Source organism: Bombina bombina, chromosome 5 (genome assembly GCF_027579735.1).
Source record: "Bombina bombina isolate aBomBom1 chromosome 5, aBomBom1.pri, whole genome shotgun sequence".
Classification (NCBI taxonomy): Eukaryota; Metazoa; Chordata; class Amphibia; order Anura; family Bombinatoridae; genus Bombina; species Bombina bombina.
This window is the reverse complement of record NC_069503.1, coordinates 1,162,092,773-1,162,115,482: the sequence shown is the minus strand read 5'-3', so window position 1 is coordinate 1,162,115,482 and position 22,710 is coordinate 1,162,092,773. Positions and strand designations below refer to the sequence as shown.

The 22,710-nt window shown below is 43.9% G+C and overlaps 1 protein-coding gene across 2 annotated transcripts in view; it reads left to right on the top strand.

Annotated features, from left to right (window-relative positions):
• FBXL6 (F-box and leucine rich repeat protein 6) overlaps positions 1-22,710 on the top strand; it is a 441,814-nt gene that overhangs the window by 308,751 nt on the left and 110,353 nt on the right. For both annotated transcript variants that reach the window (XM_053715504.1, XM_053715503.1), the window contains one exon: positions 20,635-20,866. In XM_053715504.1, the coding sequence (XP_053571479.1) occupies positions 20,635-20,866 (232 nt within the window). The remainder of the gene's footprint in view (positions 1-20,634; positions 20,867-22,710) is intronic.

The window sequence follows — 22,710 nt, the reverse complement described above, 5'->3', positions numbered from 1 at the left end:
TATATTCAAGGCCCATATACAGAGATGGCAGAAGCTCTGTTTATTCCAAGAAAATTGTTTCTGACAAGAGGTCATAATTTAAGGTTGGAGGAAAGGAGATTTAATCTCCTGCAACGGAAACATTTTTTCACTGTGAGAGCAATAAGATTGTGGAACTCATTACCAAAGGAGGTAGTGAATGCCAATACCATAGATACATTTAAAAATAGTCTGGATAAGTTTCTGTATACAAACAAAATTCATGGATATGATTGCTAGTATTAAATGGGTCACATTTTAATGGGGTTATTTAAGCTTAACTGGAGCTTTTTGTAAGTATTTTAGATTTGTATAGGTTGAACTCGATGGACTTCAGTCTTTTTTTCAACCTTATCTACTATGTTACTATGTTACTAATAACTATTGTACCTAGTTAAAATAAATACAAACTTGCCTGTAAAATAAAAATAAATCCTAATAGATACAATGTAACTATTAGTTATATTGTAGCTAGCTTAGGGTTTATTTTATAGGTAAGTATTTAGTTTTAAATAGGAATAATTTATTTCATTGTAGTATTTTTTTTTTTGTTTTATTTAAATTATATTTAATTTAGGAAGGTGTTAGGGTTAGACTTAGGTTTAGGTGTTAATACATTTAATATAGTGGCGGCGACGTTGGGGGCTGCAGATTAGGGGTTAATAAATGTAGGTAGGTGTCGCGATGTTAGGGACGGCAGATTAGGGGTTAATAAAATGTAACTAGTGTTTGCGAGGCGGGAGTGCGGCGGTTTAGGGGTTAATATATTTAATGAAGTGGCGGCGATGTCTGATCGGCAGATTAGGGGTTAAAACTTTAGTTAACTGTTTGCGATGTGGGGGGGGTTCGGTTTAGGGGTTAATAGGTAGATTATGGGTGTTAGTGTACTTTTTAGCACTTTAGTTAAGAGTTTTATGTTATGGCGTTAGCCCATAAAACTCTTAACTACTGACTTTTAAATGCGGTAGGAGTCTGAACAGGAGAGGCTGTACTGATCACTTTCTCCAAGACTCGTAATACCGGCGTTAGGCAAATCCCATTGAAAAGATAGGATACGCAATTGACGTAAGTGGATTTGCTGTATGCTCGAGTTGCGGGAAAAAAGTGAGCGGTACACCTGTACCTGCCAGACTCGTAATACCAGCGTTAGGAAAAAAGCAGCGTTGGGACCTCTCAACGCTGATTTTTCACCCTAACGCAAGACTCGTAATCTAGGCATCAGTCTTTACGTTCTGCAGAATCTCACACAAATCAACTAGTGTTGTTTCTTCGAAAACATGGTTGGAGGGATCAGTTTATCAAAAAGTTTCTTGATTCCTCAGACAAGGGTCACCTTTTTAGGTTTCCAGATAGATTCAGTGTCCATGACTCTGTCTCTAACAGACAAGAGACGTTTAAAATTGGTTGCAGCATGCCGGCACCTTCAGTCTCAGTCATTCCCTTCAGTAGCTATGTGCATGGAAGTTTTAGGTCTCATGACTGCAGCATCGGACGCGATCCCCTTTGCTTGTTTTCTTTGTATGCTAAACCAATGGTGCAGGGATTATACAAGGATATCACAATTAATATCCTTAAATCCCAATATTCGACTATCTCTGACATGGTGGTTAGATCACCATCGTATAGTTCAAGGGGCCTCTTTTGTTCGTCCAACCTGGACTGTGATCACAACAGATGCAAGTCTTTCAGGGTGGGGAGCTGTTTGGGGATCTCTGACAGCACAAGGGGTTTGGAAATCTCAAGAGGCGAGATTACCAATCAATATTTCTCCTGTTAAGTGTGGTCAGTCCACGGGTCATCATTACTTCTGGGATATTAACTCCTCCCCAACAGGAAGTGCAAGAGGATCACCCAAGCAGAGCTGCTATATAGCTCCTCCCCTCTACGTCACACCCAGTCATTCTCTTGCACCCAACTAATAGATAGGATGTGTGAGAGGACTGTGGTGATTATACTTAGTTTTTATATCTTCAATCAAAAGTTTGTTATTTTAAAACAGCACCGGAGTGTGTTGTTCCTTCTCAGGTAGAATTTGAAGAATAATCTACCTGAGTTTTTGGATGATTTTAGCCGGCGTAGCTAAAATTCATTTTGCTGTTCTCGGCCATTCTGAGTAGTGAGGTAAACTTCAGATCAGGGGACAGTGGGCAGGTTCACCTGCAAAGAGGTATGTTGCAGTATATTATTTTCTGAGGAATGGAATTGACTAAGAAAATACTGCCAATACCAATATAATGTAAGTTCAGCCTTAAATGCAGTAGTAGCAACTGGTATCAGGCTGTTTATGTATATATGTGTACATTTCAGTATTCTGGGGAATGGCACTTCTCTGGGTAATACTATATGCATATAATCTTTAGCCTTACTTGCAGTGGGAACGTCTAGCAACAGGCTGTTTAATGACATTTCATGATATTTAATTTTAAACGTTTTTGCTGGCATGCTAAATTGTTTAAATATCTGAGGTACTGGGTGAAAAATTGTTTTTGGGCACTGTTTTTCCACTTGGCTGTCGTTTATTTTAATTTGAGACAGTTTACTGAGCTTCCCTCACTGCTGTGGGTGAGGGGGAGAGGCCTATTTTGGCGCTTTTGCTACGCATCAGAAATTCAGTCAAAAGTCTTTTTCTCTTCCTGCATGATCCGGATCGTCTCTACAGAGCTCAAGGGTCTTCAAAAATTATTTTGAGGGAGGTAATCGCTCACAGCAGACCTGTGAGATTGTGCTTTGACTGTGATAAAAAACGTTTATATTTTGTACATTTGTTTCTCTGCTATTAAGGGTTAGTTATCCATTGCTAATGGGGGCAATCCTTTGCTAAATTTATGCTTTTACTGGGAAAAATCTGATTGTTATAATTTTTCCGGTTTCTTATTATTAAACTGTCATAATTTTTTTCTGTGCTTCTTAAAGGCACAGTGCGTTTTTCATATTACTTGTAATTTGAGTGAAAAGTATTTCCAAGCTTGCTAGTTTAATTGCTAGTTTGTTAAACATGTCTGACTCAGAGGAATATCTCTGTGCTATATGTGCAAAAGCCAAGGTGGAGCCCAATAGAAATTTATGTACTAATTGCATTGATGCTACTTTGAATAAAAGTCATTCTGTACAAATTGAACATCATTCACCAAACAACGAGGGGGAAGTTATGCCGACTAACTTGCCTCACGTGTCAGTACCTGCATCTCCCGCTCGGGAGGTGCGTGATATTGTAACGCCGAGTACTTCAGGGCGGCCATTACAAATCACACTACAGGACATGGCTAATGTTATGACTGAAGTTTTGTCTAAATTACCAGAACTTAGAGGTAAGCGAGATCACTCTGGGGTGAGAACAGAGTGCGCTGACAATATTAGGGCCATGTCAGATACTGCGTCACAATTTGCAGAACATGAGGACGGAGAGCTTCATTCTGCAGGTGACGGATCTGATCCAAATAAACTGGATTCAGACATTTCAAATTTTAAGTTTAAGCTGGAAAACCTCCGTGAATTACTAGGGGAGGTCTTAGCGGCTCTGAATGATTGTAACACGGTTGCAATACCAGAGAAAATGTGTAGGTTGGATAAATATTTTGCGGTACCGTCGAGTACTGACGTTTTTCCAATACCTAAGAGACTTACTGAAATTGTTACTAAGGAGTGGAATAGACCCGGTGTGCCTTTCTCACCCCCTCCTATATTCAGAAAGATGTTTCCAATAGACACCACCACACGGGACTTATGGCAAACGGTCCCTAAGGTGGAGGGAGCAGTTTCTACTTTAGCTAAGCGTACCACTATCCCGGTGGAGGATAGCTGCGCCTTTTCAGATCCAATGGATAAAAAATTAGAGGGTTACCTTAAGAAAATGTTTGTTCAACAAGGTTTTATATTGCAACCCCTTGCATGCATTGCGCCTGTCACGGCTGCAGCAGCATTTTGGTTTGAGTCTCTGGAAGAGACCCTTGAATCAGCTCCATTGGATGAGATTACACACAAGCTTAAAACCCTTAAGCTAGCTAATTCATTTATTTCTGATGCCGTAGTACACTTAACTAAACTTACGGCTAAGAATTCCGGATTCGCCATTCAGGCACGCAGAGCGCTGTGGCTAAAATCCTGGTCAGCTGATGTTACTTCTAAATCTAAATTACTTAACATACCTTTCAAAGGGCAGACCTTATTCGGGCCCGGTTTGAAGGAAATTATCGCTGACATTACAGGAGGTAAAGGCCATGCCCTGCCTCAAGACAGAGCCAAACCTAGGGCTAGACAGTCTAATTTTCGTGCCTTTCGTAACTTCAAGGCAGGAACAGCATCAACTTCCTCTGCACCGAAACAGGAAGGAGCTGTTGCTCGATACAGACAAGGCTGGAAACCTAACCAGTCCTGGAACAAGGGCAAGCAGGCCAGAAAACCTGCTGCTGCCCCTAAGACAGCATGAAGTGAGGGCCCCCGATCCGGGAACGGATCTAGTGGGGGGCAGACTCTCTCTCTTCGCCCAGGCTTGGGCAAGAGATGTCCAGGATCCCTGGACGTTAGAGATCATATCTCAGGGATATCTTCTGGACTTCAAAGCCTCTCCCCCAAAAGGGAGATTTCATCTTTCAAGGTTGTCAACAAACCAGATAAAGGAAGAGGCATTTCTACGCTGTGTACAAGATCTTTTACTAATGGGAGTGATCCATCCGGTTCCGCGGTCGGAACACGGACAAGGGTTTTACTCAAATCTGTTTGTGGTTCCCAAGAAAGAAGGAACCTTCAGACCAATCTTGGATTTAAAGATCCTAAACAAATTCCTAAGAGTTCCATCGTTCAAAATGGAAACTATTCGGACAATCTTACCCATGATCCAAAAGGGTCAGTACATGACCACAGTGGATTTAAAGGATGCCTACCTTCATATACCGATTCACAAAGATCATTACCGGTATCTAAGGTTTGCCTTCCTAGACAGGCATTACCAGTTTGTAGCCCTTCCATTCGGGTTGGCTACGGCTCCAAGAATCTTCACAAAGGTTCTGGGCTCTCTTCTGGCGGTGCTAAGGCCGCGAGGAATTTCGGTGGCTCCGTACCTAGACGACATTCTGATACAAGCGTCAAGCTTTCAAACTGCCAGGTCTCATACAGAGTTAGTACTGGCATTTCTAAGGTCTCATGGGTGGAAGGTGAATGTAGAGAAGAGTTCTCTCTTACCACTCACAAGGGTTCCCTTCTTGGGGACTCTTATAGACTCTGTAGAAATGAAGATTTACCTGACAGAAGACAGGTTAACAAAGCTTCAAAATGCTTGCCGTGTCCTTCATTCCATTCAACACCCGTCAGTGGCTCAATGCATGGAGGTAATCGGCTTAATGGTAGCGGCAATGGACATAGTACCCTTTGCACGCCTACATCTCAGACCGCTGCAATTATGCATGCTAAGTCAGTGGAATGGGGATTACTCAGATTTGTCCCCTACTCTGAATCTGGATCAAGAGACCAGAAATTCTCTTCTATGGTGGCTTTCTCGGCCACATCTGTCCAGGGGGATGCCATTCAGCAGACCAGATTGGACAATTGTAACAACAGACGCCAGCCTACTAGGTTGGGGCGCTGTCTGGAATTCCCTGAAGGCTCAGGGATCATGGACTCAGGAGGAGAGTCTCCTTCCAATAAACATTCTGGAATTGAGAGCAGTTCTCAATGCCCTTCTGGCTTGGCCTCAGTTAACAACTCGGGGGTTCATCAGATTTCAGTCGGACAACATCACGACTGTAGCTTACATCAACCATCAAGGAGGGACAAGAAGCTCCCTAGCGATGATGGAAGTATCAAAGATAATTCGCTGGGCAGAGTCTCACTCTTGCCACCTGTCAGCGATCCACATTCCTGGAGTGGAGAACTGGGAGGCGGATTTCCTAAGTCGTCAGACTTTTCATCCGGGGGAGTGGGAACTTCATCCGGAGGTCTTTGCCCAAATACTTCGACTTTGGGGCAAACCAGAGATAGATCTCATGGCGTCTCGCCAGAACGCCAAGCTTCCTTGTTACAGGTCCAGGGACCCGGGAGCGGTCCTGGTGGATGCTTTGACAGCACCTTGGACCTTCGGGATGGCCTATGTGTTTCCACCCTTCCCGATGCTTCCTCGATTGATTGCCAGGATCAAACAGGAGAGAGCATCGGTGATTCTAATAGCGCCTGCGTGGCCACGCAGGACCTGGTATGCAGATCTAGTGGACATGTCATCCTGTCCACCTTGGTCTCTGCCTCTGAGACAGGACCTTCTAATTCAGGGTCCTTTCAAACATCAAAATCTAATTTCTCTGAAGCTGACTGCTTGGAAATTGAACGCTTGATTTTATCAAAGCGTGGTTTTTCGGAGTCAGTTATTGATACCTTAATACAGGCTAGTAAGCCTGTTACCAGAAAGATTTACCATAAAATATGGCGTAAATACTTACATTGGTGCGAATCCAAGAGTTACTCATGGAGTAAAGTTAGGATTCCTAGGATATTGTCTTTTCTACAAGAAGGTTTAGAAAAGGGTTTATCTGCTAGTTCCTTAAAGGGACAGATCTCAGCTCTGTCCATTCTTTTACACAAGCGTCTGTCAGAAGTTCCAGACGTTCAGGCTTTTTGCCAGGCTTTGGCCAGGATTAAGCCTGTGTTTAAAACTGTTGCTCCACCATGGAGCTTAAATTTAGTTCTTAACGTTTTACAGGGTGTTCCGTTTGAACCCCTTCATTCCATTGATATCAAGCTGTTATCTTGGAAAGTTCTGGTTTTAATGGCTATTTCCTCGGCTCGTAGAGTCTCTGAGTTATCAGCCTTACACTGTGATTCTCCGTATCTGATTTTTCATTCAGATAAGGTTGTTCTGCGTACTAAACCTGGGTTCTTACCTAAGGTTGTCACTAACAAGAATATCAATCAAGAGATTGTTGTGCCATCATTGTGTCCGAATCCTTCGCCAAACTTCTTCCCTGTTTGTCGTTTATTCTGGACAGAGGAGAGGTCAAAAAGCTTCTGCTACCTCTCTCTCTTTTTGGCTTCGTAGCATAATACGTTTAGCCTATGAGACTGCTGGACAGCAGCCTCCTGAAAGAATTACAGCTCATTCCACTAGAGCTGTGGCTTCCACTTGGGCCTTTAAGAATGAGGCCTCTGTTGAACAGATTTGCAAGGCTGCAACTTGGTCTTCTCTTCATACTTTTTCCAAATTTTACAAATTTGACACTTTCGCTTCTTCGGAGGCTGTTTTTGGGAGAAAGGTACTTCAGGCAGTGGTTCCTTCCGTATAAAGATCCTGCCTGTCCCTCCCGTCATCCGTGTACTTTAGCTTTGGTATTGGTATCCCAGAAGTAATGATGACCCGTGGACTGACCACACTTAACAGGAGAAAACATAATTTATGCTTACCTGATAAATTCCTTTCTCCTGTAGTGTGGTCAGTCCACGGCCCGCCCTGTTTTTTATGGCAGGTCTAAATTTTTAAATTATACTCCAGTCACCACTGCACCCTATAGTTTCTCCTTTCTCGTTTGGTTCTTGGTCGAATGACTGGGTGTGACGTAGAGGGGAGGGGCTATATAGCAGCTCTGCTTGGGTGATCCTCTTGCACTTCCTGTTGGGGAGGAGTTAATATCCCAGAAGTAATGATGACCCGTGGACTGACCACACTACAGGAGAAAGGAATTTATCAGGTAAGCATAAATTATGTTTTTGGAACTCCATGCGATTTTCAGTGCTCTTCAGATTTGGCCTCTGTTGAAGAGAAAGCCGTTCATTTGTTTTCAGACAGACAATTTCACAACTGTGGCATATGTCAATCATCAGGGTGGGACTCACAGTCCCCAAGCTATGAAAGAAGTATCTTGGTTACTTGCTTAGGCGGAATCCAGCTCCTGTCTAATTTCTGCGGTTCATATCTCAGGTATAGACAATTGGGAGGCGGATTATCTCAGCCATCAGACTTTACATCCGGGGGAGTGGTCCCTCCATCCAGATGTGTTTTCTCAGGTTGTTCGGATGTGGGGTCTTCCAGAAATAGATCTGATGGCTTCTCATCTAAACAAGAAACTTCCCAGGTACCTGTCCAGGTCCAGGGATCCTCAGGCAGAAGCAATGGATGCGTTGACACTTCCTTGGTGTTATCAGCCTGCTTATATTTCCCTGCCTCTAGTTCTTCTTTCAAGAGTAACCTCCAAAGTCATCATGGAGCAATTGTTTGTGTTGCTGGTGACTCCAGCATGGCCTCACAGGTTTTGGTATGCGGATCTTGTTCGGATGTCCAGTTGCCAACCTTGGCTACTTCCATTAAGGCAGGACCTTCTGTCTCAAGATCCGTTTTTCCATCAGGATCTCAAATCATTAAATTTGAAGGTATGGAAATTGAACGCTTAGTACTAAGTCATAGAGGTTTGTCTGACTCAGTGATTAATACTATGTTACAGGCTCATAAATCTGTTTCTAGAAAGATTTATTATGGAGTTTGGAAGATTTATATTTCATGGTGTTCTTCTCATAAATTCTCTTGGCATTCTTTCAGAATTCCTTGAATTTTACAGTTTCTTCAGGATGGTTTGGATAAGGGTTTGTCTGCAAGTTCCTTGAAGGGTCAAATCTCTGCTCTTTCTGTTTTATTTCACAGAAAGATTGCTAAACTTCCTGATATTCACTGTTTTGTACAGGCTTTGGTTCGTATCAAGCCTGTCATTAAATCAATCTCTCCTCCTTGGAGTCTTAATTTAGTTTTGAAGGCTTTACAGGCTCCTCCTTTTGAACCTATGCATTCTTTGGACATTAAACTACTTTCTTGGAAAGTGTTGTTCCTTTTGGCCATCTCTTCTGCTAGACGTTTTTCTGAATTATCTGCTTTTTCTTGTGAATCTCCTTTTCTGATTTTTCATCAGGATAAGACGGTTTTGCGGACTTCATTTAAATTCTTACCCAAGGTTGTGAATTCTAACAACATTAATAGAGAAATTGTTGTCCCTTCCTTGTGTCCTAATCCTAAGAATTCTTTGGAGAGATCCTTACATTCTTTGGATGTGGTAAGAGCTTTGAAATATTATGTTGAAGCTACTAAAGATATCAAGAAGACTTCTAGTCTATTTGTTATCTTTTCTGGTTCTAGGAAAGGTCAGAAGGCTTCTGCTGTTTCCTTGGCTTTGTGGTTAAAGCTTTTGATTCATCAAGTTTATTTTGAGTCGGGTCAGGCCCCACCTCAGAGAATTACAGCTCATTCTACTAGATCAGTATCCACTTCATGGGCTTTTAAGAATGAAGTTTCAGTTGATCAGATTTGCCAAGCAGCAACTTGGTCTTCTTTGCATACATTTACTAAATTCTACAGTTTTGATGTATTTGCTTCTTCGGAAGCAGTTTTTGGTAGAAAAGTTCTTCAGGCAGCTGTTTCAGTTTGATTCTTCTGCTTATGTTTTAAGTTTTTCTTTTCATTTATGAGAATAAACTTATATTTTGGGTTGTGGATTAATTTTTTTCAGAGGAAAATGGCTGTTTTTATTTTATCCCTCCCTCTCTAGTGACTCTTGCGTGGAGTTCCACATCTTGGGTATTGCTATCCCATACGTCACTAGCTCATGGACTCTTGCCAATTACTTGAAAGAAAACATAATTTATATAAGAATTTACCTGATAAATTAATTTCTTTCATATTGGCAAGAGTCCATGAGGCCCACCTTTTTTTATGGTGGTTATGATTTTTTTGTATAAAGCACAATTATTTCCAAATTTCTTTGTTGATGCTTTTTACTCCTTTCTTTATCACCCCACTGCTTGGCTATTCGTTAAACTGAATTGTGGGTGTGGTGAGGGGTGTATTTATAGGCATTTTGAGGTTTGGGAAACTTTTCCCCTCCTGGTAGGATTGTATATCCCATTTGTCACTAGCTCATGGACTCTTGCTAATATGAAAGAAATGAATTTATCAGGTAAGTTCTTACATAAATTATTTGGCCCAGGTCTGTATTTGTCATATTCATAGCTGCAACAATACAGGTTACTCACTCTAATAATTGCTTGGTATTGTTCTTCCTAATGACACTTTATCCTGAGCCAGTACTAATTGTACCACAGATCAAACCTCTCTACCTTGTGTACTTATCGCTCATTCTGTCAGCTACTCCTGCGTTCCTTCTCAGAACGACTCTGCCGATTCACCTGTTTGTGGTGAGGTCACACGCCGGCTTCTTCCTCGCTAGTCTCTCAGCTGTCAGCTGCTACGTACTCCCACACAGAGAAGGATTCCTTAGCATCAACCGTCAATTACAGCTACGACGACTTTTAGCCTCTGAAGGTATGCAGCTTGATCAAGTCAAAATCCTAATTGTTATTTACCTGAATAACTCCAGCTTTAACTCTCACTGTCGATATGTGTTTGCCTAGATATCATTTAAGCTATCTTATGCACTTGCTACCTACAATCATAAGCTGTTTGTTACTTTTTACATATCTTTTGCCAAGTACATATTGTGTTAACACTTCCTTGGTTACATAAGTAGGTTGCTCTGCTGTATGTATTAGTGATATCTATCACAGGTGGCAGCTATAGAGCTATTCAACTTATAACAACCAACAACTAAATTGCTCCATGATTAATGGGGGTTTTACAGTACTCTTATGAGTAGTTGATGTTACATCCCACAAATCACTCCGCTACATTACAAGCTATAACTAAATCCATCTCAGCAGTTGTGGTTCATAATTAGCCTATCCTTTGTTTCAGACTTGCAACTAGGCTTCACAGGATTCTATCTTTTCTACAGTAACTGGAGGTAAGCGTACATTCCTTCCCCAGGACAAAAAATCCAGATCTAAGGGTCGCCAATCTGGTAATTTTCGTTCTTTTCGGGCAGGTAAAGGACAGATATCTCCTTCCACTACCAAGGCAGACAACCCAAGAGTACCTGGAAACAAAATCAACCTTGGAACAAGAACAAACAATTTAAGAAACCTTCCTCTGACAACAAATCCACATGAAGGGGTGGCCCGCAATTGAAAATCGGATCGCTTAGGGAGCAGACTATCTCTTTCAAGACACTGGATGCGGTTTCTCAAGGGTACAGGATAGGTTTTCGGTCTCGCCCTCCAAGAGGCAGATTCCTGATTCCTTATCTACAGACTATCATCAAGACCAGAAAAAAGGGCAGCCTTTTTGTCTTGTGTAGAGGATTTAGTTTTCATTGGAGTGGTTGTCCCAGTTTCCCTCTCAGAAAGTGGAAGGGGATTTTATTCAAATATTTTTGTAGTTCCCAAGAAAGAGGGAACATTTCGTCCCATTCTAGATTTAAAATGTGTAAACAAGTTTCTGAAAGTGCCCTCATTCAAGATGGAGACCATCAGATCCATCCTTCCGTTAGTCCAGGAGGGTCAATTTATTGCCACTATCAATCTGAAGGATTCTTACCTTCATGTTCAGATCCACAGGGATCATCAGCTTCTTCGGTTTGCCATTCTGGACAATCATTTCCAGTTCAAAGTGCTTCCCTTTGGGCTAGCAACTGCCCCAATAATCTTTACGAAGGTGTTGGGAGCTCTTCTAGCGGTGGTAAGAATGCAAGGAATCGCTGCAGCACCTTACCTGTACGATATCTTGGTTCAAGCTTCATCTTTTCCCTAAGGAAGAGGTCACACAGACACACTTTTGTGTCTCCTTCGGTCCCATGGCTGGAAGGTAAATCTGGACAAGAGCTCAATTGTTCCCAATACCAGAGTCTGTTTTCTGGGAATGATTTTAGACTCTTTTTCCATGTAAATCTTCTTGACAGATCAACGTCGATCCAAACTTCTAATGGCGGTCCGTTCGTTACAGTCCACTGGTCGGCCTTCGGTAGCTCAATGTATGGAGGTGGTTGGTCTAATGGTGGCTGCAATGGACATTTATTCCTTTTGCCCAATTTCATCTGAGACCTCTACAACTATGTATGCTCACTCTTAACTGTCCCAGCTAATCAACCTGGACCAGGTAATGAGAGATTCTCTCTCCTGGTGGCTCTCTCAAGAACAAGTGCTTTTTGAGACCATCTTGAGAGATTTTGACTAGCAACACCAGTTTACTGGGTTGGGGAGTGGTGTGGGGTCCCTTGAAGGCTCAGGGGACCTGGTCGCTAGAGGAGTTTTCCCTCCCTTTAAAACATCCTGGAACTGAGGGCCATAGTCAATGCTTTGATGGCGTTGCCTCAGATTCGTTCTGTCCACTTTTCTAAGTTTCCAGTCAAACAACATTACTTCACTGGCATATATAAATCATCAGGGGGGCACAAGGAGTTCCCTGGCTATAAGAGAGTTATCTCGCATCCTCCAATGGGCGGAATCTCAGTTGCCACATTTCGACCATTCATGTCCCAGGGGTGGACAATTGGGAAGCGGACTTCCTAAGCAGAAAGACCTTTCACCCGGGGAGTGGTCTCTTCATCAGGAGGTGTTTTCAGAACTCATGCTCAAGTGGGGGATTCCGGAGATAGATCTAAGTGGTCTTAGTGGATGCATTAGCGGTTCCGTGGAATTTCAATCTTATCTATCTTTTTCTCCTGATTGCTCTCCTCCCTCAAGTGATCACATGCATCAAACAAGAGCGTGTCTCAGTGATTCTCATCACTCCAGCGTGCCCGCGCAGAACTTGATTTGCAGATCTAGTGAAGATGTCATCTGCTAGTCCTTGGAAGTTGCCTCAGAGAACGGACCTTCATTATCAGGGTCCGTTCCTTTACCAAAATCCAGATTCTCTGAGGCTGAACACATAGTTTTGTCCAAGAGGGGTTTCTCTGAATGGGTGAATGATGCTTTGATTCAGGCCCAGAAGCCGGTTACTATGCGTATTTACTACGGTGTGTTGTACTTGTTTATCTTGGTGTGAGGAGCAAAGTTTTCCCTGTCACAGGTTGGGGGTTCCTCAAATTCTTTTGTTTTTCCAGGAGGGTTTGGAAAAAGGTATGTCGGCTAGTTTTCTTAAGGGGCAGACCTCTGCTCTTTCTGTTTTGCTACATAAGAAGTTAGCTAATCTTTCTTATATTCAGTCATTTGTTTAGGCTCTTGCTAGAATTCGACCTGTGTTTCAACCGGTTGCTCCTCCTTGGAGCTTTAATCTTGTTCTTAGTGTTCTTCAACAGGTTACATTTGAGCCTATGTACTCTGTTGACATTAAACTTCTGTCTATTTTTGTTGACTATTTCTTCTGCTTGCAGAGTTTCTGAGTTATCTTCTTTACAGTGTGATCCCCATCTTATTTTTCATGCTGATAAGGCAGTGTAACATCTAAGTTAGGGTTCTTACCTAAAGTTGTCTTCTTGCGCAATATCAATCAGGAGACTGTTGTGCCTTCTTTTTGTAGTAATTTTTGTCAGAATGAGCGTTTGTTTCACAATTTTGGATGTGGTTCGAGCATTAAAATTCTAATTTCATGCTACTAAGGACTTTAGACAATCCTCATTGTTGTTCATTTTGTATGCTGGCAAGTGCAGAAGTCAGAAGGCTACTGCGACCACCCTTTCTTTTTGGCTGAGAAGTATCATCCATATGGCATGTGAGGAGGCAGGACAACAGCCTTCTGTGAGGATTACAGCTCATTCTACCGGTGCAGTGTCTTCATCTGGGGCCTTTAAGAACGAAGCTTCTGTGGAACAGATCTTTAGGGTGGCTACTTGGTCCTCTTTTTACAAGTTTGTTTTTGCCTCTGCCGAGGCCTCGTTTGGAAGAAAAGTGCTTCAAGCGGTGGTGCCTTCAGTTTAGGTCTGCCTGCCCTGTTTGTCCTTCCCTATTCATTTTGTTTCCTCTTCGGCTTAAGTATTCGTTTCCCAACCGTAATGAATGAATTTGTGGACTCTGACTGCCATTAAAAAGAAAACAAAATTTATGCTTACCTGATAAATTATTTTCTTTCTTGGCAGTGAGAGTCCACAAACCTGCCCTGAGGTTTTTATTTTTTGGACAGAGGCTGTATTTTCCTTTTTTTCTGGCACCTCTATACCCCTAGTGTTTCTCTTCACTTTTCCTCTGCTTGAATTACTGGGGAAGTGGGAGGGATACTTAATGCTTTGGCTGAGGTTTCTTTGCCACCTCCTAGTGGCCAAGTGTTGTATTTCCAATAGTAATTAATTAATTTTGTGGACTCTCACTGTCAAGAAAGAAAATAATTTATCAGGTAAGCATCATTTTTTATTTTTTTCAGGGTATTATTGTGAACTGGGAACCCCCCAAGGCAGAACATGCTGTGATCTGAAATGGCATCACAGAAAATGCAGCATGTCTGCAGAAAGAACAGGACACATGCAGGAACTGTTAGCGCTTTAACTTTGCAGCGGTGCTCTACATCAGGCTGTTCTCTTCAAACAGAGCTGTGCTCTGGCTGCACTGTGTAATTTTTCTTTAACACAGTGCAGCCAGAGCAAAGCACTGTTTGAAGAGAACAGTTAAATACTGAGTAGCACCGCAAAGCAGCAGCTCGTTGATTGATTACGGTCTCTCAGGGATTTTTTTTCAACCCTGCTCCCAAGCAATTCTAGTTTCCACCTAATTGTTCCTGGTTTTTCCCTTTCCTACTTCTACTTTCTTGGCTATACGTCACATTAACATACCAGAGAGGTGGGGGGGATTAGGTACTCTAAGTTTTGGAAATCTTTTCCTCCTAGTGGCCAAGAAAACCAGGAGTAATGACTTGTGAACTCTTACCACCATGCAATAAATGAATTTATCAAGCAAGAATAAATATAGTTTTCTCCAACATAGGTGTGTCCGGTCCACGGCGTCATCCTTACTTGTGGGATATTCTCTTCCCCAACAGGAAATGGCAAAGAGCCCAGCAAAGCTGGTCACATGATCCCTCCTAGGCTCCGCCTACCCCAGTCATTCTCTTTGCCGTTGTACAGGCAACATCTCCACGGAGATGGCTTAGAGTTTTTTAGTGTTTAACTGTAGTTTTTATTATTCAATCAAGAGTTTGTTATTTTGAAATAGTGCTGGTATGTACTATTTACTCAGAAACAGAAAAGAGATGAAGATTTCTGTTTGTATGAGGAAAATGATTTTAGCAACCGTCACTAAAATCCATGGCTGTTCCACACAGGACTGTTGAGAGCAATTAACTTCAGTTGGGGGAACAGTGTGCAGTCTCTTGCTGCTTGAGGTATGACACATTCTAACAAGACGATGTAATGCTGGAAGCTGTCATTTTCCCTATGGGATCCGGTAAGCCATGTTTATTACGATCGTAAATAAGGGCTTCACAAGGGCTTATTAAAACTGTAGACTTTTTTTGGGCTAAATCGATTCATTATTAACACATATTTAGCCTTGAGGAATCATTTTATCTGGGTATTTTGATATAATAATATCGGCAGGCACTGGTTTAGACACCTTATTCTTTAGGGGCTTTCCCAAAGCATAAGCAGAGCCTCATTTTCGCGCCGGTGTTGCGCACTTGTTTTTGAGAGGCATGGCATGCAGTCGCATGTGAGAGGAGCTCTGATACTTAGAAAAGACTTTCTGAAGGCGTCATTTGGTATCGTATTCCCCTTTGGGCTTGGTTGGGTCTCAGCAAAGCAGATACCAGGGACTGTAAAGGGGTTAAAGTTCAAAACGGCTCCGGTTCCGTTATTTTAAGGGTTAAAGCTTCCAAATTTGGTGTGCAATACTTTTAAGGCTTTAAGACACTGTGGTGAAAATTTGGTGAATTTTGAACAATTCCTTCATGTTTTTCGCAATTGCAGTAATAAAGTGTGTTCAGTTTAAAATTTAAAGTGACAGTAACGGTTTTATTTTAAAACGTTTTTTGTACTTTGTTATCAAGTTTATGCCTGTTTAACATGTCTGAACTACCAGATAGACTGTGTTCTGAATGTGGGGAAGCCAGGATTCCTATTCATTTAAATAAATGTGATTTATGTGATAATGACAATGATGCCCAAGATGATTCCTCAAGTGAGGGGAGTAAGCATGGTACTGCATCATTCCCTCCTTCGTCTACACGAGTCTTGCCCACTCAGGAGGCCCCTAGTACATCTAGCGGGCCAATACTCCTTACTATGCAACAATTAACGGCTGTAATGGATAATTCTGTCAAAAACATTTTAGCCAAAATGAACACTTATCAGCGTAAGCGCGGCTGCTCTGTTTTAGATACTGAAGAGCATGACGACGCTGATAATAATATTTCTGAAGGGCCCCTAACCCAGTCTGATGGGGCCAGGGAGGTTTTGTCTGAGGGAGAAATTACTGATTCAGGGAACATTTCTCAACAGGCTGAACCTGATGTGATTGCATTTAAATTTAAGTTGGAACATCTCCGCATTCTGCTTAAGGAGGTATTATCCACTCTGGATGATTGTGACAAGTTGGTCATCCCAGAGAAACTTTGTAAAATGGACAAGTTCCTAGAGGTGCCGGGGCTCCCAGAAGCTTTTCCTATACCCAAGCGGGTGGCGGACATTGTTAATAAAGAATGGGAAAGGCCCGGTATTCCTTTCGTCCCTCCCCCCATATTTAAAAAATTGTTTCCTATGGTCGACCCCAGAAAGGACTTATGGCAGACAGTCCCCAAGGTCGAGGGAGCGGTTTCCACTTTAAACAAACGCACCACTATACCCATAGAGGATAGTTGTGCTTTCAAAGATCCTATGGATAAAAAATTAGAAGGTTTGCTTAAAAAAATGTTTGTTCAGCAAGGTTACCTTCTACAACCAATTTCATGCATTGTCCCTGTCGCTACAGCCGCATGTTTCTGGTTCGATGATCTGATAAGAGCGGTCGATAGTGATTCTCCTCCTTTGGAGGAGATTATGGACAGAATCAATGCTCTCAAATTGGCTAATTCTTTCACCCTAGACGCCACTTTGCAATTGGCTAGGTTAGCGGCTAAGAATTCTGGGTTTGCTATTGTGGCGCGCAGAGCGCTTTGGTTGAAATCTTGGTCGGCTGATGCGTCTTCCAAGAACAAGCTACTTAACATTCCTTTCAAGGGGAAAACGCTGTTTGGCCCTGACTTGAAAGAGATTATCTCTGATATCACTGGGGGTAAGGGCCACGCCCTTCCTCAGGATCGGCCTTTCAAGGCAAAAAATAAACCTAATTTTCGTCCCTTTCGTAGAAACGGACCAGCCCAAGGTGCTACGTCCTCTAAGCAAGAGGGTAATACTTCTCAAGCCAAGCCAGCTTGGAGACCAATGCAAGGCTGGAACAAGGGAAAGCAGGCCAAGAAACCTGCCACTGCTACCAAGACAGCATGAAATGTTGGCCCCCGATCCGGGACCGGATCTGGTGGGGGGCAGACTCTCTCTCTTCGCTCAGGCTTGGGCAAGAGATGTTCTGGATCCTTGGGCGCTAGAAATAGTCTCCCAAGGTTATCTTCTGGAATTCAAGGGACTTCCCCCAAGGGGGAGGTTCCACAGGTCTCAGTTGTCTTCAGACCACATAAAAAGACAGGCATTCTTACATTGTGTAGAAGACCTGTTAAAAATGGGAGTGATTCATCCTGTTCCATTAAGAGAACAAGGGATGGGGTTCTACTCCAATCTGTTCATAGTTCCCAAAAAAGAGGGAACGTTCAGACCAATCTTAGATCTCAAGATCTTAAACAAGTTTCTCAAGGTTCCATCGTTCAAGATGGAAACCATTCGAACTATTCTTCCTTCCATCCAGGAAGGTCAATTCATGACCACGGTGGATTTAAAGGATGCGTATCTACATATTCCTATCCACAAGGAACATCATCGGTTCCTAAGGTTCGCATTCCTGGACAAACATTACCAGTTCGTGGCGCTTCCTTTCGGATTAGCCACTGCTCCAAGGATTTTCACAAAGGTACTAGGGTCCCTTCTAGCTGTGCTAAGACCAAGGGGCATTGCTGTAGTACCTTACTTGGACGACATTCTGATTCAAGCGTCGTCCCTTCCTCAAGCAAAGGCTCACACGGACATTGTCCTGGCCTTTCTCAGATCTCACGGATGGAAAGTGAACGTGGAAAAGAGTTCTCTATCCCCGTTAACAAGGGTTCCCTTCTTGGGAACAATAATAGACTCCTTAGAAATGAGGATTTTTCTGACAGAGGCCAGAAAAACAAAGCTTCTAGACTCTTGTCGGATACTTCATTCCGTTCCTCTTCCTTCCATAGCTCAGTGCATGGAAGTGATCGGGTTGATGGTAGCGGCAATGGACATAGTTCCTTTTGCGCGCATTCATCTAAGACCATTACAACTGTGCATGCTCAGTCAGTGGAATGGGGACTATACAGACTTGTCTCCGAAGATACAAGTAAATCAGAGGACCAGAGACTCACTCCGTTGGTGGCTGTCCCTGGACAACCTGTCACAAGGGATGACATTCCGCAGACCAGAGTGGGTCATTGTCACGACCGACGCCAGTCTGATGGGCTGGGGCGCGGTCTGGGGATCCCTGAAAGCTCAGGGTCTTTGGTCTCGGGAAGAATCTCTTCTACCGATAAATATTCTGGAACTGAGAGCGATATTCAATGCTCTCAAGGCTTGGCCTCAGCTAGCGAGGGCCAAGTTCATACGGTTTCAATCAGACAACATGACAACTGTTGCATACATCAACCATCAGGGGGGAACAAGGAGTTCCCTAGCGATGGAAGAAGTGACCAAAATCATTCTATGGGCGGAGTCTCACTCCTGCCACCTGTCTGCTATCCACATCCCAGGAGTGGAAAATTGGGAAGCGGATTTTCTGAGTCGTCAGACATTGCATCCGGGGGAGTGGGAACTCCATCCGGAAATCTTTGCCCAAGTCACTCAGCTGTGGGGCATTCCAGACATGGATCTGATGGCCTCTCGTCAGAACTTCAAAGTTCCTTGCTACGGGTCCAGATCCAGGGATCCCAAGGCGGCTCTAGTGGATGCACTAGTAGCACCTTGGACCTTCAAACTAGCTTATGTGTTCCCGCCGTTTCCTCTCATCCCCAGGCTGGTAGCCAGGATCAATCAGGAGAGGGCGTCGGTGATCTTGATAGCTCCTGCGTGGCCACGCAGGACTTGGTATGCAGATCTGGTGAATATGTCATCGGCTCCACCTTGGAAGCTACCTTTGAGACGAGACCTTCTTGTTCAGGGTCCGTTCGAACATCCGAATCTGGTTTCACTCCAGCTGACTGCTTGGAGATTGAACGCTTGATTTTATCGAAGCGAGGGTTCTCAGATTCTGTTATTGATACTCTTGTTCAGGCCAGAAAGCCTGTAACTAGAAAGATTTACCACAAAATTTGGAAAAAATATATCTGTTGGTGTGAATCTAAAGGATTCTCTTGGGACAAGGTTAAGATTCCTAGGATTCTATCCTTCCTTCAAGAAGGATTGGAAAAAGGATTATCTGCAAGTTCCCTGAAGGGACAGATTTCTGCCTTGTCGGTGTTACTTCACAAAAAACTGGCTGCTGTGCCAGATGTTCAAGCCTTTGTTCAGGCTCTGGTTAGAATTAAGCCTGTTTACAAACCTTTGACTCCTCCTTGGAGTCTCAATTTAGTTCTTTCAGTTCTTCAGGGGGTTCCGTTTGAACCCTTGCATTCTGTTGATATTAAGTTATTATCTTGGAAAGTTTTGTTTTTAGTTGCAATTTCTTCTGCTAGAAGAGTTTCAGAATTATCTGCTCTGCAGTGTTCTCCTCCTTATCTGGTGTTCCATGCAGATAAGGTGGTTTTACGTACTAAACCTGGTTTTCTTCCAAAAGTTGTTTCTAACAAAAACATTAACCAGGAGATTATCGTACCTTCTCTGTGTCCGAAACCAGTTTCAAAGAAGGAACGTTTGTTGCACAATTTGGATGTTGTTCGCGCTCTAAAATTCTATTTAGATGCTACAAAGGATTTTAGACAAACATCTTCCTTGTTTGTTGTTTATTCTGGTAAAAGGAGAGGTCAAAAAGCAACTTCTACCTCTCTCTCTTTTTGGATTAAAAGCATCATCAGATTGGCTTACGAGACTGCCGGACGGCAGCCTCCCGAAAGAATCACAGCTCATTCCACTAGGGCTGTGGCTTCCACATGGGCCTTCAAGAACGAGGCTTCTGTTGATCAGATATGTAGGGCAGCGACTTGGTCTTCACTGCACACTTTTACCAAATTTTACAAGTTTGATACTTTTGCTTCTTCTGAGGCTATTTTTGGGAGAAAGGTTTTGCAAGCCGTGGTGCCTTCCATTTAGGTGACCTGATTTGCTCCCTCCCTTCATCCGTGTCCTAAAGCTTTGGTATTGGTTCCCACAAGTAAGGATGACGCCGTGGACCGGACACACCTATGTTGGAGAAAACAGAATTTATGTTTACCTGATAAATTACTTTCTCCAACGGTGTGTCCGGTCCACGGCCCGCCCTGGTTTTTTTAATCAGGTCTGATAATTTATTTTCTTTAACTACAGTCACCACGGTACCATATGGTTTCTCCTATGCAAATATTCCTCCTTAACGTCGGTCGAATGACTGGGGTAGGCGGAGCCTAGGAGGGATCATGTGACCAGCTTTGCTGGGCTCTTTGCCATTTCCTGTTGGGGAAGAGAATATCCCACAAGTAAGGATGACGCCGTGGACCGGACACACCGTTGGAGAAAGTAATTTATCAGGTAAACATAAATTCTGTTTTTGCTGCCTAATCATGCTGTTTGCCATAATATTTTGCCACCCTCCTCACCTCAGGTGTTACGTTTGCTGAACCTGGTGTGGTCTCCAAAATCTGGAAGTCGTTGCTCCCCTGAGGCCCCTGGATTTGTGGAGCTTCACGAACTGTGCTTGGCTACGTCTTCTTACTCATTTGTGAGTGACACAGTGTGCCAGAAATTGCTTAGAGACTCCTCCAAACTCCAAGTGCTGGATCTGCGAGGCTGCTACAGGGTCACCCCTGAAGGGATCTGCAAGCTGCCGTGCACAGGTGAGTCTCTGGGTTAAGTGAATGAGTTGTTGGATGATTGTGTGAGTCTCTGGATAGGTAGGTTAGTCTCTGGGTGAGCAGGTATGTCTCTGGTTTTAGCAAATGTGTTGGACGAGTCTCTGGGTGAGCTGGTGAGTCTCTGGGTAACCAGGTGAATTTTTGGATAGGTAGTTGAGCCTCTGGGTGAGCCGGTGAGTCTCTGGGTGAGCCGGTGAGTCTCTGGGTGAGCCGGTGAGTCTCTGGGTGAGCCGGTGAGTCTCTGGGTGAGCCGGTGAGTCTCTGGGTGAGTCTCTGGGTGAGCCGGTGAGTCTCTGGGTGAGCCGGTGAGTCTCTGGGTGAGCCGGTGAGTCTCTGGGTAAGCCGGTGAGTCTCTGTGTTTAGCAAATGAGGTGAGTTTGTTGGTGAGCAGGTGAGTTTATGGGTGAGCAGGTGAGTTTATGGGTGAACAGGTGAGTCTCTGGGTGAGCAGGTAAGTCTCTGGGTGAGCTGGGGAGTCTCTGTGTTTAGCAAATGAGGTGTTGGGTGAGTTTGTGGGTGAGCAGGTGAGTTTATGGGTGAGCAGGTGAGTCTCTGGGTGAGCAGGTGAGTCTCTGGGTGAGCAGGTGAGTCTCTGGGTGAGCTGGGGAGTCTCTGGGTTTAGTAAATGAGGTGTTGAGTGAGTTTGTGGGTGACTAGATTGGTGAATCTGGGTGAGCTGGTGAGTCTCTGGGTGAGTTGGTGAGTCTCTGGGTGAGTTGGTGAGTCTCTGGGTGAGTTGGTGGTTCTCTGGGTGAGTTGGTGGTTCTCTGGGTGAGCAGGTGGTTCTCTGGGTGAGCAGGTGAGTGTCTAGGTGAGTAGGTGAGTCTCTGTGTTTAGCAAATGAGGTGTTAGCTGAGTGTGGTTGAGCAGGTGAGTTTGTGGGTGACTAGATGAATCTCTGGGTGAGCTGGTGAGTCTCTGGGTGAGTTGGTGAGTCTCTAGGTTTAGCAAATGAGGTGTTGAGTCTGTGGGTGAGCAGGTTGAGTATGTGGGTGAGCTGGTGAGTCTGTGGGTGAGCTGGTTGAGTCTGTGGATGAGCTGGTTGAGTCTGTGGGTGAGCTGGTTGAGTCTGTGGGTGAGCTGGTTGAGTCTGTGAGTGAGCTGGTTGAGTCTGTGAGTGAGCTGGTTGAGTCTGTGAGTGAGCTGGTTGAGTCTGTGGGTGAGCTGGTTGAGTCTGTGGGTGAGCTGGTTGAGTCTGTGGGCGAGCTGGTTGAGTCTGTGGGCGAGCTGGTTGAGTCTGTGGGCGAGCTGGTTGAGTCTGTGGGCGAGCTGGTTGAGTCTGTGGGCGAGCTGGTTGAGTCTGAGTGAGCTGGTGAGTCTCTGGGATTAGCAAATGAGGTGTTGGGTGAGTCTCTGGGCGAGTTGGTGAGTCTCTGGGTGAGTTGGTGAGTCTGAGTGAGCTGGTGAGTCTCTGGGATTAGCAAATGAGGTGTTGGGTGAGTCTCTGGGTGAGTTGGTGAGTCTCTGAGTGAGCTGGTGAGTCTCTGGGATTAGCAAATGAGTTGTTGGGTGAGTCTCTGGGCGAGTTGGTGAGTCTCTGGGTGAGTTGGTGAGTCTCTGAGTGAGCTGGTGAGTCTCTGGGATTAGCAAATGAGGTGTTGGGTGAGTCTCTGGGTGAGTTGGTGAGTCTCTGAGTGAGCTGGTGAGTCTCTGGGATTAGCAAATGAGGTGTTGGGTGAGTCTCTGGGCGAGTTGGTGAGTCTCTGGGTGAGTTGGTGAGTCTGAGTGAGCTGGTGAGTCTCTGGGATTAGCAAATGAGGTGTTGGGTGAGTCTCTGGGTGAGTTGGTGAGTCTCTGAGTGAGCTGGTGAGTCTCTGGGATTAGCA